The 14,557-nt window shown below is 39.0% G+C and overlaps 1 protein-coding gene across 1 annotated transcript in view; it reads left to right on the top strand.

The window, feature by feature from the left end:
* LOC109474790 (mucin-12-like) overlaps window positions 1-14,557 on the top strand; it is a 93,909-nt gene that overhangs the window by 57,570 nt on the left and 21,782 nt on the right. Inside the window, exons 25-26 of the mRNA XM_019775150.1 lie at window positions 13,757-13,977; window positions 14,183-14,358. Coding sequence (XP_019630709.1) covers window positions 13,757-13,977; window positions 14,183-14,358 — 397 coding nt within the window. The remainder of the gene's footprint in view (window positions 1-13,756; window positions 13,978-14,182; window positions 14,359-14,557) is intronic.

Genomic DNA, 14,557 nt, shown 5'->3' with positions numbered 1-14,557 from the left:
CTTCTGGTCCAGTTTTCTTCTCTCTCTCTGTGGATTTGTCAGTGTTGGCTGGAGTTAAATGATCACTAGAGATGAAACATAAGTGTCCGGGCTGTTTTTGCTGTTTATTCGATGTGTACCAAACATGTGAATGCCAACATGGCCACTTGTTCTCAAGCGTCCGCTGACACGGCATTGAAACATGCCCCAGTGTGCTTGTATTGACTGTTTGCAACGTCAACAGTGCCACACAACTCACAAGCACCTACAGAATCAATACCCAACAGCACTTGACAGGCGTCGAGCTGGATATGCAAATCAGCAGCCCTCAGCTGTATGCCCAATGTCCAATTTTTCTGGGAGACAAAGATCATTCTCTTCTTTACAAAATCCTATGATGAAACAGGATAAATTTCTGACATCTTGGTATTTTTGAAATTTTCCTCGTCAGAGTTGATACAAAAATAATATTATGATCTGATTAAAGATAAGAGCTAGCGGTAGTGTTGTGTTACAAGCAAGACAGTCCCTCCCCCTCCCAGAGAGAATGGTCCAGTCCTGAGGCAGGGATTTTGGCCCTGCCTACACGGTTGTGCATTAGCCTATGCGGCATCAGGGTCTCCTGAACGTGGATGAATGGCGCTGCACCATGGCTAATTCTGTCTGACTCTGCCCTGCCACGTTGAATGTAAGTAGAATACCTTTGTGTCGGATTAGAGAGAAATCTTGAGGTAATCTCTATTCACAGAAATGGATGAAAATCCTTCTTCACCGGTAACACCTGTGTCGTATGTGCACCATGTATTGTCTTCCTGGTATGGTGAGCTTAGATTTCCTTGCTAGCAGACTATGGAAGCACGGTTTTAGGTATGGTTTTTCTGAAAAGGACTGCTATCTGTGTCCCACTATCATATTTAGCTGCAGGCCATTTTCATGGTAATGGCTACAACGTAGCAAGTGCCCCTCCAGCAGCTAGTGCATACCACTACCGCCTTAGGGCACTGATGTCACTGCCCCTACCAAAATAGATGACATTCATGCTCTTCCGGGTGCAACCCTACCAAAACAGAATAAAACCAGCTGCCATATTACTTCCTAGCTAAGGACTGACTCTGCCACTCCATCATTTTCCCCTCCAAAGGTTGGTGTGATGAAGGTCAGAATGATAATTTCCCTTCAGCAACTGACATGGTAGTTAGTTCCCCTGCACACAGAGTATCCAGGTCACTTCTTTGTGATACCATGTCTCTCACAAATTGAATCATTATATTAATCAATGGAGTATGCACAGCAGATTGATTGGATACAGTCAACGCTTGGGAAAGCATTCTCCCAAATGATTCAACATTAAAATACGTTCATCTTCAGAGAATTAAAGTCCCTCCTAAAGAAGCAATTTAAATGACTCCATTATTATATACAATTACGGAGCCAGTGTAATTTGAGACCAGTGTCTGATGATGGTGGCAAGTCGTTCACTCCCTAGGAAACCGACACAACAAAATTTGATGACATTGTCAAATTGTACTCAGCTTGGGTGTGTCTGCCAGCAAAATTCTGACATGATGAAAAATTATATTTTGAAATTAATCTATTATTATAATTCAGAATAATTCAGACAGTGAGTAATCAAAGATATTATGAACTAGGCAGAATATATTTAATCAAAAAAACGCAACAAATTATGTGTTATCTGTAGGCATGGCACGTTGATTGGAGAAGGGGAACAGAGGTCAGTCCCATCCTCCCACCTGAGCTCCCAGCATCAGTAATGAGCCGCGGGGTTCAGTCAGATTAATGGGGAAAATTATAACCATGAGCTCCTCCTTTTTATATAGCATGAAAACAAGCATGACACGGGTCAGGCAGTGATAGTCATCATGGAGGCGTGTTGTGGGTAAACAGTTCCAAAGGTCATTTTGACAGCAATACTGTGTTTTTGTTTGCTGATGAATTGGATTATTTAATGTAAATTAGGTAGGGTCAGTTACTTAAAGCTCAGGACAATACAACCACCCCTTCCTGTTTCAGCCTGAATGAGAAAGAAGTTTGTGTACCTTTTCAACCAGGATGTAATTCAGAAAAATGTGAATGTTCATGTGAGATGTCACATTCGCAAATCCTAAAGCGTGATATTTCCTGATTAGAATTTAGCCACAGTAATTTTATAACGTCATAAAATTTGTCCATTCTGTTATCCCTGTGGTGCAATTCACTATCAATGTCACTATGGTGGGGGAATAAAAAATGTATAAAGAAATTTTGTAATAACAAGTCAGTTTGCATAATGTTGATAATACAGAACTGTATGTTGTAAGTTTTGAACTTGATGAATTGGCGTTTGGTGCAGTGTCTTTTTCTGCATGAATAATGGTCCATTTTGTATTTTCAATTTCTCTTCATGCCTGTATGATGAATCAATAAACTGCTTTAAGACATGTAAGATTGCATTATTATGACTTGGCATCAGTCATGTCAAGAGCAAGGTGATGTTCATACTTACTTAACAGAAATACAGAAACATTCCATCTATGTTGCTGTTTTTACATTGTTTATGTTTGTACGAAGGTGCCAAGTGCTTAAGAGCATTTTGTAAACCCTACTAGTGTTTTGGCTCAAGATCAGGAAAGCCTGACCATCTTGTCAGTTCATTCCTTCCACAAAACCCATCTGAATGGTTGTTGACCTCTCTACATTTGCCATGTTGACCCCGGGTTCATGTCCTGACTGTCACATGGACCAGGGGAGGTACAAGTATCAGGGTAGGAACAATACTCCACACCCACTGGGACATACATGTACAGAAAAGTAATCATACCTACAATTAATCTGCTTCTTCAAGTCATGAGTCCTATCGACAAACTGTACAAAAGATAAATCATAGTCGGTAAAATTGATAACCTGACAATACTACTTTTTTGTAGAAAAAAAATCTTGAACCTGTATCCCTTGACTTCAGTCATTTCCTTTTAAGATTCTGCACATGTACCATGCATTGCATTAGGTGTACATGCTGCATATAAGGTGGCAAAAAAAATGGAAGAAGGCATGACTGTATAAACATTGTAATGTAATTTCAATGGCTTTATCTCTATTGAAAAAGCTGTCAGAACATTTGATATTGGACGTAGATGGACACATCTGAGTGATTTTCTCTCTTGGAATACTGACTCCTGCATGGTTGCAAATTTATATTATTTCCTTATCTCACACAAAATAATGGATCCAGACATCTACCGTAATGTTGAGATATGGGCGGAAGTTGGGGAGACTCGGCTGGAAAGCTCATGACGATGTTGATTATGAAAAATTGCTACTCTCAATTATGGAAAATTTGCTTCCTGCCGCATAGTGCCTTCTTGCAAAGGTTGCCAAATTGTGGAGCGTCCATGTTGACTATATGCCTTACATACAAATGAGGACTATTCCCCAGAAATTTGAAACGGTTACTTAGTTTTTACCCCTGTTCTTTGATTTTAGATCTGTGTGGCTCTTTGAGACTTACTATACAAAATCTAACTTGAATGAAAGCTACATTTTGATATAAATACATAATTCTGTACAGCTCTTGTGTGCTGTTCTTTTCTCTTTTTGATGCTCCCATCCTGGGGCCATGGTTCTCCACGCTTCAGTCTCCAGATTATCCATAATTACCACACATATGAGATGCACAGCTCCCCAGGGATAAGTATGTGTGATTACTACATCCACCAGGGAGTACAGAGAACCATCTGGGTACATTACCTTAACTTCCTGGAAAATGTCCATTTCCATCGGCTTACAGATTGAACTGTGTTGAAATTCATGGAATGGAATTACAATTGTGTAGTTTTTATATGTGTGGGCTGGAAGCATTATGATTACAATAAAAACTATGTATCTTTATTTGTTTATTCTTCCAACTGCAAAATTTACTATCTTGATAGAGGTATTCATCATGTGGCATCCATGATAATATACAATGCAGAACATAAATGAGGAAGAAAAATCTGATTAGTGCTAGTATTCTGATGAATTCATGTAAAAATCTCAACAAAGTGCTATATATATAAGATACTAAACAAGTATATAGAATTATAGGTAGATGTACCATTCATGAATAAAGATGTATGCTCCGTAATCCCCTTAATTTTTCATTACTTAAGAAAACTTTATGCGCATAGATATGTATATGGGATTAGTGTTGGATTAGTCACAACCACCTGCTAAATATCACAGGAAAGGTCATTAGGATGCAAAAGATAATCCTCGGCTTACAGAAATACATGAGTCTTTGAGTCTTTATTTGTTTTACCGTAACTAAATCAAACCTAGTATGGAAACTATTCTGCCAAGAAAAGGTAGATGTTAATGTTCAAGAAAACTTAAAACAGCCAAACACAGAAAAATGTACCATCGATTTTCTTGCCGTTGATACTGACTTCTGGTAGCACTTAAAACTACAAGAAAAGTCACCTTTACTTAAATGTCAAGGCACAGTACCCAGATGTTACATATAGCAACTTCAAGTGCACACTTACATGATCAATCATACCAGCATACTCTGTTTTCTAAACCAGGCAGGTTATCGATTATGATCACCCCATCCTGTCTTTTTTATTACATGTATAGCTAATTGCATTCTGCTCTTAAACTTTGCAACCTAAACAGATTGTCACATATGTCATGTATTTAGAATACAGTCAAATTAGTTCCAATATGAAGGAAACTTTTCACTTTGAAGTAAACATAGTCTATGATGGATAGATGATGAGACGAATGCTGAAAAGTAATTTCTTTATGCTTAACTTTGAAAAGGTGAAGGGTCCATGTTCTTGTATGTACCACGCAGGCTAGGCTGTCTTATGGCCTTTAAAGCTATTATGCATGGTTATTAGCTGTGAATGCCCTTCCCTTCAGTCTTCTGTGTACAGACGGACAGACTGGAGCCAGCAAGATTTGGTGTAACAAGTCACTACAGGCCTGCATTGTCTATCTCTGCAAGTTCACAGACCTTTTCATGTAATGAGACGAGGGGTGACAGACAGTAACTTCCTGGAATTCAACTGTTGTTAATTTGATTTTCCTCACTTGTCCAACCGGGGATTGAGATTTTTCTAATCATTCTCATGTTCAATGTACAGTGTGTTATTCGATACAGATCCTCATTTGTTTTATTGCATGTCATTGATATTTATGTTTTACCACTGTCATCATTTTTAAATAGTATACAATACAGAGTGCTAAATTAAGTACCTTTGTCTTCTTAGGGATTTCCACCCTTAAGCTTGTTATAAGCAATAAAATGTATAATTATGATATCATCATTTCCAGGTATCTACTATAAGTACATGTAGATGGCGCAGATAGCTTAGAATAAAAGCTGATGTCAAAGGTCCTATAGTTCACCATATGCTACAGACATAGCAGCTACTGTGTGTCCTTATTGATCTAGACACATTTGCTGGTGAAACCTGAATAGATTCATGATCATTATTGGTGGGCAGGCTTTCCCAAATTTGGTTGCATCAGTTGGTTTTGTATTTTAAAGCTGCGTTAACCTTTACTATACTGAATTATCTATTAGAAGTTTCCAATTATGGATTTACAAGTAACATTGAAAGATCTACATGTGTATTATGGCATTCTAAAACAAGAAACATGCCAAAATTGACATTGAAAAATTCAGATCAAATTAGAGTGTTTTTGTAAAAGTTAGGTTTATGATATGTTTCAAATTAGATGATGCCAAAATTCCACTAATTTAAAAACCAGCATGGCTGTATAATCTAATTTCAAATTTCTACCGCAATTACATTGCAAGCTGTCCTCAGTGATATTGGTATTGATGTTAGATAAGCTAGTACAATCGTTAAAGTTTCCATACAGACATGATAAAGGACTATGGCTGCCCCAGGCTAAGTCTCTCAGCTCAATATACTTGACTCGGCACAAAACTTTGATAAGACCAGTGGCAGCTATTAGCACTGCACGGTACCTAATGCCCGGCATTCTCCATTCAGTCTGTCTTGGACTAGCACTTATTGGATTAGATGTCTATTGATTGTAGCTTCATCAACGTTTTACTGTGCATGGCTGGGTGAAAGGGTCAGGGAGAAACTTTTCAAACTTGACGGTGAATCAGTCACTCTGTACAGTAGAATATTTTTAAAGTGTGAAATCTTCAAAGAAAGGTGAAGTACTCATGTTTCAATCTATGCATCTGTTCTGTGGATTTTTGTTTTCAAAATTCATCTGAAAATTTTTTTACTTCCTGTACACATATCATGCTTAAATGATGTGAAGTGTACAAAGAGTTTGATAGCAAGGTAGAAATCCCAGCTGCTAGCATTAGCACCAGGATACATCATACCTGCTCCGGGTTGTCTCTCACAAATCATGGCCGCTGTCGTGCATGAAAGTCAGGAGCCAGTCTCGCTGGGAAGGTCGCAAGCCAAGGTCACAGCTTAATCAGCTTACAGTTTCTTTCTGCTTGTACTGCCTTTTGAAGAAAAATAAATCTGGTAACAGTGTGATTCCTGTGCTTATCTGCTGTAAAAAATATCATCATTGTCACACAGTGTTCAATTAAATCTGGTAACCGTGTAATTAAAAAAATCCAGTGCATATCTGCTGTAAAAAATATTATTGTCACACAGTGTCCAATTCCCCAGCCAGTCATATGTGTGTATATTTCTATTCCCCAGTATTATCACTGTAACTTGTTTATAGGACTGTTATCTCAACCCCACTAATGAAAATGGTATAAAACCTTGCCTTTTAAGTAAGAACATAACTTTATATGGAATACTCAGACCACAGTCATTCAATGCTTACCCATCAAGCTTCACTGCTAGCTCACATTATTTATCCCTCATAAAAAAATGTGTTCAGTGATTTAGCATGTTTTCATTGGTTGGGCACTAAACTAAGTGTATATCTGAAAGACATTTTGCCTCATGCAATGAAATAGTTTATGATGCTTTTATATTAAGTATTCAAATCACAGTGTACCATTCAATAGCTGGTTCATAAATATCTTACAATCTGGGCACTCAATGGCTTTTATCTGTTTATGTATTGGTTTATGATGAAAGAATATCTGATTCAGTGACAGGTTGGGTGTTGCTTAGCAACTGCCCAATGAGGAATAGAAGTATTAAATGATACAGACAGGTTGATTGCATACAGATATCATAATGTAGGTATTACATTTGGTGTTGACTTGTAGATGTTTTGATATTAGATAGTCTATTGGTTCATTGCAATTATTACATATCACGGATGATGCAAGTTTTGTAAAATGAAATGAAAATCTTTTAACACTTTTTAAAATTATCCTTTATGGCTTCCGTTAGGATAGAATCCTGGATAAACTGATGTGTTTCTGCCATCTGTGTTATAGCTACCTTTCCCCATATGTCAGACCAATGATGGCCTCTGTTATATCCCATCAAGGGCATATCTAATCAAATGTCAGTCCAGAAATTTAGGGTTCCATATGGCGCTTTTATTGACAACTTCCGTAATGATTATCCAAGTTTACTGTTACTCCGTGTGCATGGGAGATGCCCCATATTTCTCAAAGTCACAGAGTGTTTTAAAGTGATCCATGGAAAGTCCTTTTATGGTTTCCTAGTATTAGATAGAATTGCTTTCCGGCGAGTCGTGATTTGTGGTCTTATTGATGGTAGGAAATTACCAGGCCATGAAGGATGGGCACTGACGCAGAATACTGTATGAGGATCCTGACTTAGTACAGACAGATGTTTGCGATGTCCTGTAGTTTCCAATTTTCAGGGTCAACCAAATTTGAACATGCTCATCATGTATTAGCATCCATTCTATAACTGGGACTTGGATCTCTAATACATGTACATAGGAGGTGCAATTCAAATGTAGTTTAAATATGCAATAATCATGTGAATGAACACATAAATGTAGTGACACCACATGGATTTTCAGGTTTTGAATGAACACTTTAGACCTGTCCAGTTCTTCATGTCTGCAGTTCACGTTATGTTATATGACTATACTACCTGGTTGGACAATGTTTCATTGACTTGATTCATGCTTGAAAATTTCCTTCCATTAGGCAGTAGGTGGTTTGCAGCATTGTTCATATTTATAGGCATGTATAGGGTTGCCTACAGAGAAACCATGAACAGTATTGTGTTATATCACCATGGTATTAAAAGCAAGAAAAGGTCTTTGCTGAGTCCCAGATTGTCAGAAACCTGCATTATCTCCCTTGTTGGTAGCCATGAAGTGCCGAGTGTCGGTTTTCTTAGAAGGTGTCACTAACACCTTTCAACCCAGCTGCCCTCAGCACTGGAAATTGCTAAGGATTTATATCTTTGCAGCTTTCAAAGGTTAGATCTGCAAAGGTTCTGTACTGAAAGGGCAACCAACCATTATGGATATTAGATCCAATTTGCAATACAGAGTGCGTATCTATAGTGCATGTTGTTGAGGGCTCTCTCCCTATATATTCACCATGACGTCATGCCATCATTCTGTCCTGGCTACAGCGCAATAACAGTTTCCTCCCACACTAGCTGCCATCTCAGCAGAAACATGCCCGGGAGCTATCAATATTCAGTGTAAAAAGGGAAGCGCTTCTATCTGCATTACTTCAGCGACTGCAGGCAGCTGTTAGGGTGATTTATATTCCACCGGTGTAGCACGGCGCTTCACATACAGACAGGTAAGATTATTCCGTGGTGCTGGCCGCTGTGATGGCATTCTATTTCTCCTAATGACCATCAGATCGTCAGACTGGTTTTATCGCCAGTGTGTAATGATCTGTTTCAAGGCAACAAAATCGTGCCTATCAGATGTGGTAGAACAGAAGACTTACTACGAGGCATCGGGCTCATTGAATTGCAAGCTACAATGTCTGGCATTGTTATGTGATGAATTATAGACCCCACCAGTGACCTTCTTTGATTTTTGTAGAGGGCGGGTTTCATTTTCAAAAACATCTTCAAATCCAGTGTATTTCATTGGTACAGTATCTATCTCTGTGGCTTGGTAGATATTAACATTATATTATATCATTGTAAAAATATCCTCTAGACACTGATGATACTTTAAGAAATATCATTATTTAGCATGAATAGTTTGCAGGCTGTGCAGCTTTTATGAGACCATAAATCCAATATCGACTCCATACATAAATATCTTTTGTAACAGATGTTCAGGAGATAGATTTTCCCCTTTCTGCCAGTCATAATGTGTTAGTCCATACTGTGTGAGATGTTTTGCAATCATCATGGCAGGTTTTAATGCTAATCGTAAAAGATGCACTGCGGGAGTTTATAAGTACAGAGGGAATTGGATTGTCCTTTAAACTGCACACATCACAGGAACTGCTGCATTCATAAAATACCAATACTAATGGGAAAACAACTATCATGTGGTCCATCTTAACTTGTCCTCTAGTACACTTTGAAGGTCATGGGTATAGGTGAATACAAAATAATTGCATCAAAGGTGTGTGTCCATCCGACTCAAGGTAACTTACCATCCTGTTAGAAAGTGTTTGATTTCATGTTGTCATTGTAACAGTTAGGAAAACCAGTCCTCTGCGTAGTAGCATGGGTACCATTTTCTACAGGTTAAATGTAGATGTGAATGTGTGTGTATGTCACTTTGGAAGTGTTAAAGGTCCCTCACTGTCCTCAAGTAACCCTCACATGTAACCATGGTAACATCCCCTCCCATACATGGTACAACAATGTAAGAGTCAATCACCTCCAAGAGGTGGGAAAAGAAATCAGCCGCAGACTTGGGTATGTTCCAGAGCTGTTAGTATAGAAATATTGAATACTGTTTAACCTCTGGAGACTTTGCTACAGGCAGTTGTGCAGGATTCAACTCGCAGTTCCAATATCCTTCTTCTGTCTGGGCTGCGAATAATTGCAGAAACAGCCAGAATGTCTATTTCACAGGTCATTTACTGCATTCTTCTTGCTTTCCTTGTTTCCTTGGGGGACAAAGATTGCTCTTGTTTTGCAATATACGTGCATTTACCCTGGTGTAGTTAACTGTGAGTGGCAGTTCTAATGGCAGAATGCAGTCCCATCAATCAGCAGTTGTTAGAAGTCCAGGACCTCATGTATGCATTTTGTGCTGACCTTGGGGGAGACCTCTCATGTTGAACATGTCCTATCTCCCACCATACGTCTGTGTGTGTGCTGCCGGTGGGGCATGAAACAGTGGCAGGGGTAATGTGGCATGGGTGAGTCATCCTCGCCCTGATGGCACCCACACGTGGTGCTGAATTATTGATTATTGTTAAACTTACAAATATATGATGCCTCACGGTCACCTGTGTCCAATATTGTCAAGGGCTAAAGCCGCAACATCTCAGTCTTTATATATATACCAGCTTTAACCCTAGTGTTATGATCATGCATTTTGCATTAATTTTGTTACATACAGAATGTGTTTTATTTTGTAGTTCCAACAGATGTGATATTTGGTCTGATGTTTGTGACAGCCCTGAAGTTCAGGCAATGTTGCTGTCTTATTACCAATTTATTATATTGCCTGCATAATGACTTCAAATATTATGCTTTCCTGGTCTTAGTAATGTTAATAAACAGCATAGTTCTTCTGATTCTTGTTAATTGCCTTTGACTTGTTTCTGATATATAAAAATTATGGAGCATAATATAGGTTTCCGCTGCATAATATTTGAACTGGTTGTCAATCATGCTCTGTGAGATATGAGCATTGTGTTATCTTATAAATCTGGCACACCTTGCAGAAACAAGACTATCTTTTCATCAGTCTTAAAACAGTTTGCCCAAGAAATCCTCCAGTTGTTTCCAGCCAGAGTGTATTCACCGTGCATTTCTCTAAGAAAATATTGCTGACTTTGTATTCAAGACAAGAGAACCATCTCTTCCACAGACCCTGCACTCAGGAAGATTAGAGATTAGAGTCAAGAAACCCGGTAGGGCACATCGATAGGTTAAACCTCCTGTGTGTGATACAGTAGGCCTGCTTCTTCGCTCAAATTGGGGGCACAGCCCTGTTGACTTCAAGAAAATTTCTTCTGCCAGTAAACTCTCACCAAGTCTAGGGCTGGTGATGATTGTGATTCAGGATTGGTACTGTGTCACTAAACTAATCTTTTGTACTGTCAGCTACGGCTTGCAGCACTAAATCCAAATTTTTTTGACCTTATCCAATATTTTTAACAGTATGGGCTTGTCTACTGTTTCAAAACATTAGTGACATTAGTGTAAATGATTGTATTGTTGGTACTATATGTTTGTGAGAAACTTATTATAATATGTAGATTGTGCATTAGTAAGCTTCCTTCTTCCTTCCCTCAATTTTTATATTCAATATATCAGTTTCACATATCAATATATGTTTCACATAGAGAAATGTAGTTGAAACAGAAAACTGGTTGTCGGTGGTTTCATTTATTTTCTTGAGTCTTTCTCTGGAGGCCAAACATGTAGCAGACATTCTTATTGCAATGAAAGTGTCCTATTATTTTAATCCCTTTGAACAGCAATTAATCAAAAAGTGTGAGCAATGTACAAAACTATCTCATTGTTACATTGTATTTACAGTGTCCTCTGGGTCAGACACAGAGTTCACATGCCCCACAACCACCTGCAAGGGTTGCATACGTAATAGATTACTATAACACGTAAGCAATGCACTTACGACATGATCCCCAGGTGCTACAGAGAATCAAGTGCAGCCTGGCTGTCGGCCAAGCTTCTCTCCTGGATTTGCATCCTGCATGTTATAGATTTGCCGGCACCACCAGCCTAGCAGGAAATTTGTCACAGCGGTGTTTTTCCCAGAAGATGGGATTCCTCGGGGAGATTTACCATTGTCTGTGTCAGTTTTCCCAGAAATTATCCCTGCTTTCTACTGCAGAACGTAAATAAGCATATCCCTGGAATTTTTCTGGTATTTGCATATATTTTGTAGGACGTGTTGGCCATACAGATTTTTGTATGGTAGAGTCCATAATAATGTGGTCCTTGATAGGCTGTAAATGTACATGTTATTTCCTTGACTCTACCTTACGGCCTGTCTTATTGGTGGCGCCAGGACTTGTCCAGGCCATTACAGGGAGAGGTTAGCGGTGCCCACAGTTGTTGATGGTCCTCCGTTGCAGCAAGACGCCCGTCTGGACCTCTGCCATATCTCCACTCTGGGAAATCAATGTTATTTCTCATTTGACTGAGCACAACAGATATTGTACTGAACATTTGTTAGATGTCGCCCGACCTTTTGTTACAAAGCTACGAGCTCACCTAACGTTTTGTGACGTCCAATCTTGTGGGGGCCTAATTTTCCTACTGTAACTGTAATCTGGCAAAATTAAGGGCTGGTCCAAAACGGAAGTAGGATGCATGTATGTAATACTTGTACGGCTAGTGTTTGTATTGTAGGTTTGCCAGAGATCATCTCCCTAATTGTGGGTTCCTTGAGTTTGTGTTTTGTACAATTTTTGTAAGGAATGCCTCTAATAAAAAGGCTCTGTATAGAGAATATTTGGCCTTCAGCCATTCAGTATTCAGCCTGTTTGACTGATCATGATGTGTAGTGATGATGTGGCAAGGTTCTAAGCTTTGTGCCTTTTTACATCTTTTGTCCACAGTCAAGCAGCATGTATGAGTTTCCACAGAATCCCCTCAAATTCAAAGACATGACAGCAGCTTTGTGCTGCAGATAGGCTCCTAATCCCCATTCTGAGTGGTTTTAGACAATGTAATCGAATACTGCACAGGTCAGACATTTCTTGAATGCATAATGCACTGGATGGAAGCTCATGGTCAATGCTAACAGTATGTGAGTTTGCTCTGGTGAATATTAATAATTTTGATAGAGTCAGTATAAATTATAATTGTGTCATTACTATTTTTAAGTTTATACATGTTCACATTGTCATCAGTGCAGTTATTGCTGCATATACATTGTACTTAATCAAATACATGTATAGGAAAATGACCGAGTCTATTCTTACTAGTCAAGATCAAAGCATTTTTGCAGTCTGTTATATTCCTGCTTCATTGCAACATTGCCAATATGATACTGAAATGACATTTCCAATACTGGTAATTCAATTTTGGAGGAATCATTCTTAAGGGTTGGAAAGGATTGTAACATTGTTTGAATTGATAACAGTAATGGAGAAACATCAGCTCTATCTTTTCATGTAATGGGTAAGAACTGTCATATTTGCCATATCTATTACATTCTAAATGCATGAAGTTTGGTATATCTAATAGCAAAATAGTAATTTTCTGCTAGAAGATTTATCTTTCTGTCTCCAAAGGGTTATTATTAGGTTATGTGACATTTTCATGTATTAAGATGTACTACAATGTACACCCACAATCACAGCTATATTATTTTGCTAGTTTTATCTTTGCATTTCAATTTTATAGTTTTCATTTTATTGGTGCTGTGATGATATTTTATGGAGTTATGATATTTTGAACATCCATATTGTTTTCATACTAAGACACACTAACTACAAGTTTCCGTGGCTCCTCTCTATACTGGTTACCATTTTCTAGGAAAATCTGATTGACTTGCTAGAGTCCAAAATGCAGTGACGTTGAACTGCTTGAAGGTAATTTCAAGCGTGTCTTACCACCAAATATAGTTATCAATCAGACATCACAAGCAGACATCAAGAGATATTCCTTCCTTTGAACCTCCAGGGAAGAGCTCTGCCATTGGAAGAGCAATTTTATTTCTTCCCTTGAAGATGTGCATGTATCTAAGTGCTCCCTTTTATCTGTGCACACAGACGTCAGCTGGAGGAGCTTCAGCAGCAGCGGGTGCTGGCAGAAGAGGAACACCAGCGTCTGCAGGCTGAGATGGCAGAGAAGCAAAAGGCCCATCAAGAAGCCATCGAGAGACAGCGAGCACTACTGGAGAGACTCAGACAGGAGGCAGACGGCGCGCAGTCTGTGGCAGAGCAGGAGATCCAGGAGGCAAGGAGAAGACTTGCCCAGGAGATACAAGAAGGTAGACAGCTATCTTTAGAAGGTTTCCTTTGATGTGTATAATTGAAGGAAACATCCTTTCTGCTTTAATATGTAGTGGTATTGGCCACAGTTTGTAGTACAAGGCTAGCTGGTGATTTATCAAATCAAGATGTGAAGGTACTGCTACTTAACCTACAATGTAGATACATTTTAACCATACTTTCCCACATTGTTTTTTAACACAGCTGAAGATCTCAAACTGAAGCAGCAGCAGCTGGAGAGACAGGAGTTTGCTGTGCAGACAGACAGCATGGAATCCCGGGAGACAGGGATACAGTACGACGTGATGGGCCAGCCCAGGGACAGGGCAAAGCCAACCACTCAGTCCGTGTCAACTACAGCCACTACGCTAACGGATCAGGTCTGTTTCACTGGAGTTGTTTTGTGCGTGCTCTTTGAGAGGATGAAAAATTTCAACACAAGGGTCTCTGACACTTTGATGCATAGAGTGCCTCTCAGCATCAATATAGTACCAGCTAAGTTCAAGAGCATGACTTAAATTATTCATGAATGAAATCAATGTTGATCTGTCTTAACAGATTACCTCTGTGAGTCAGTTC

The sequence above is a fragment of the Branchiostoma belcheri genome, unplaced genomic scaffold (genome assembly GCF_001625305.1).
Source record: "Branchiostoma belcheri isolate BF01 breed outbred unplaced genomic scaffold, Haploidv18h27 scaffold32, whole genome shotgun sequence".
NCBI lineage: Eukaryota > Metazoa > Chordata > Leptocardii > Amphioxiformes > Branchiostomatidae > Branchiostoma > Branchiostoma belcheri.
The sequence above is the reverse complement of the archived record's forward strand: the minus strand, read 5'-3'. Positions and strand labels throughout refer to the sequence as shown.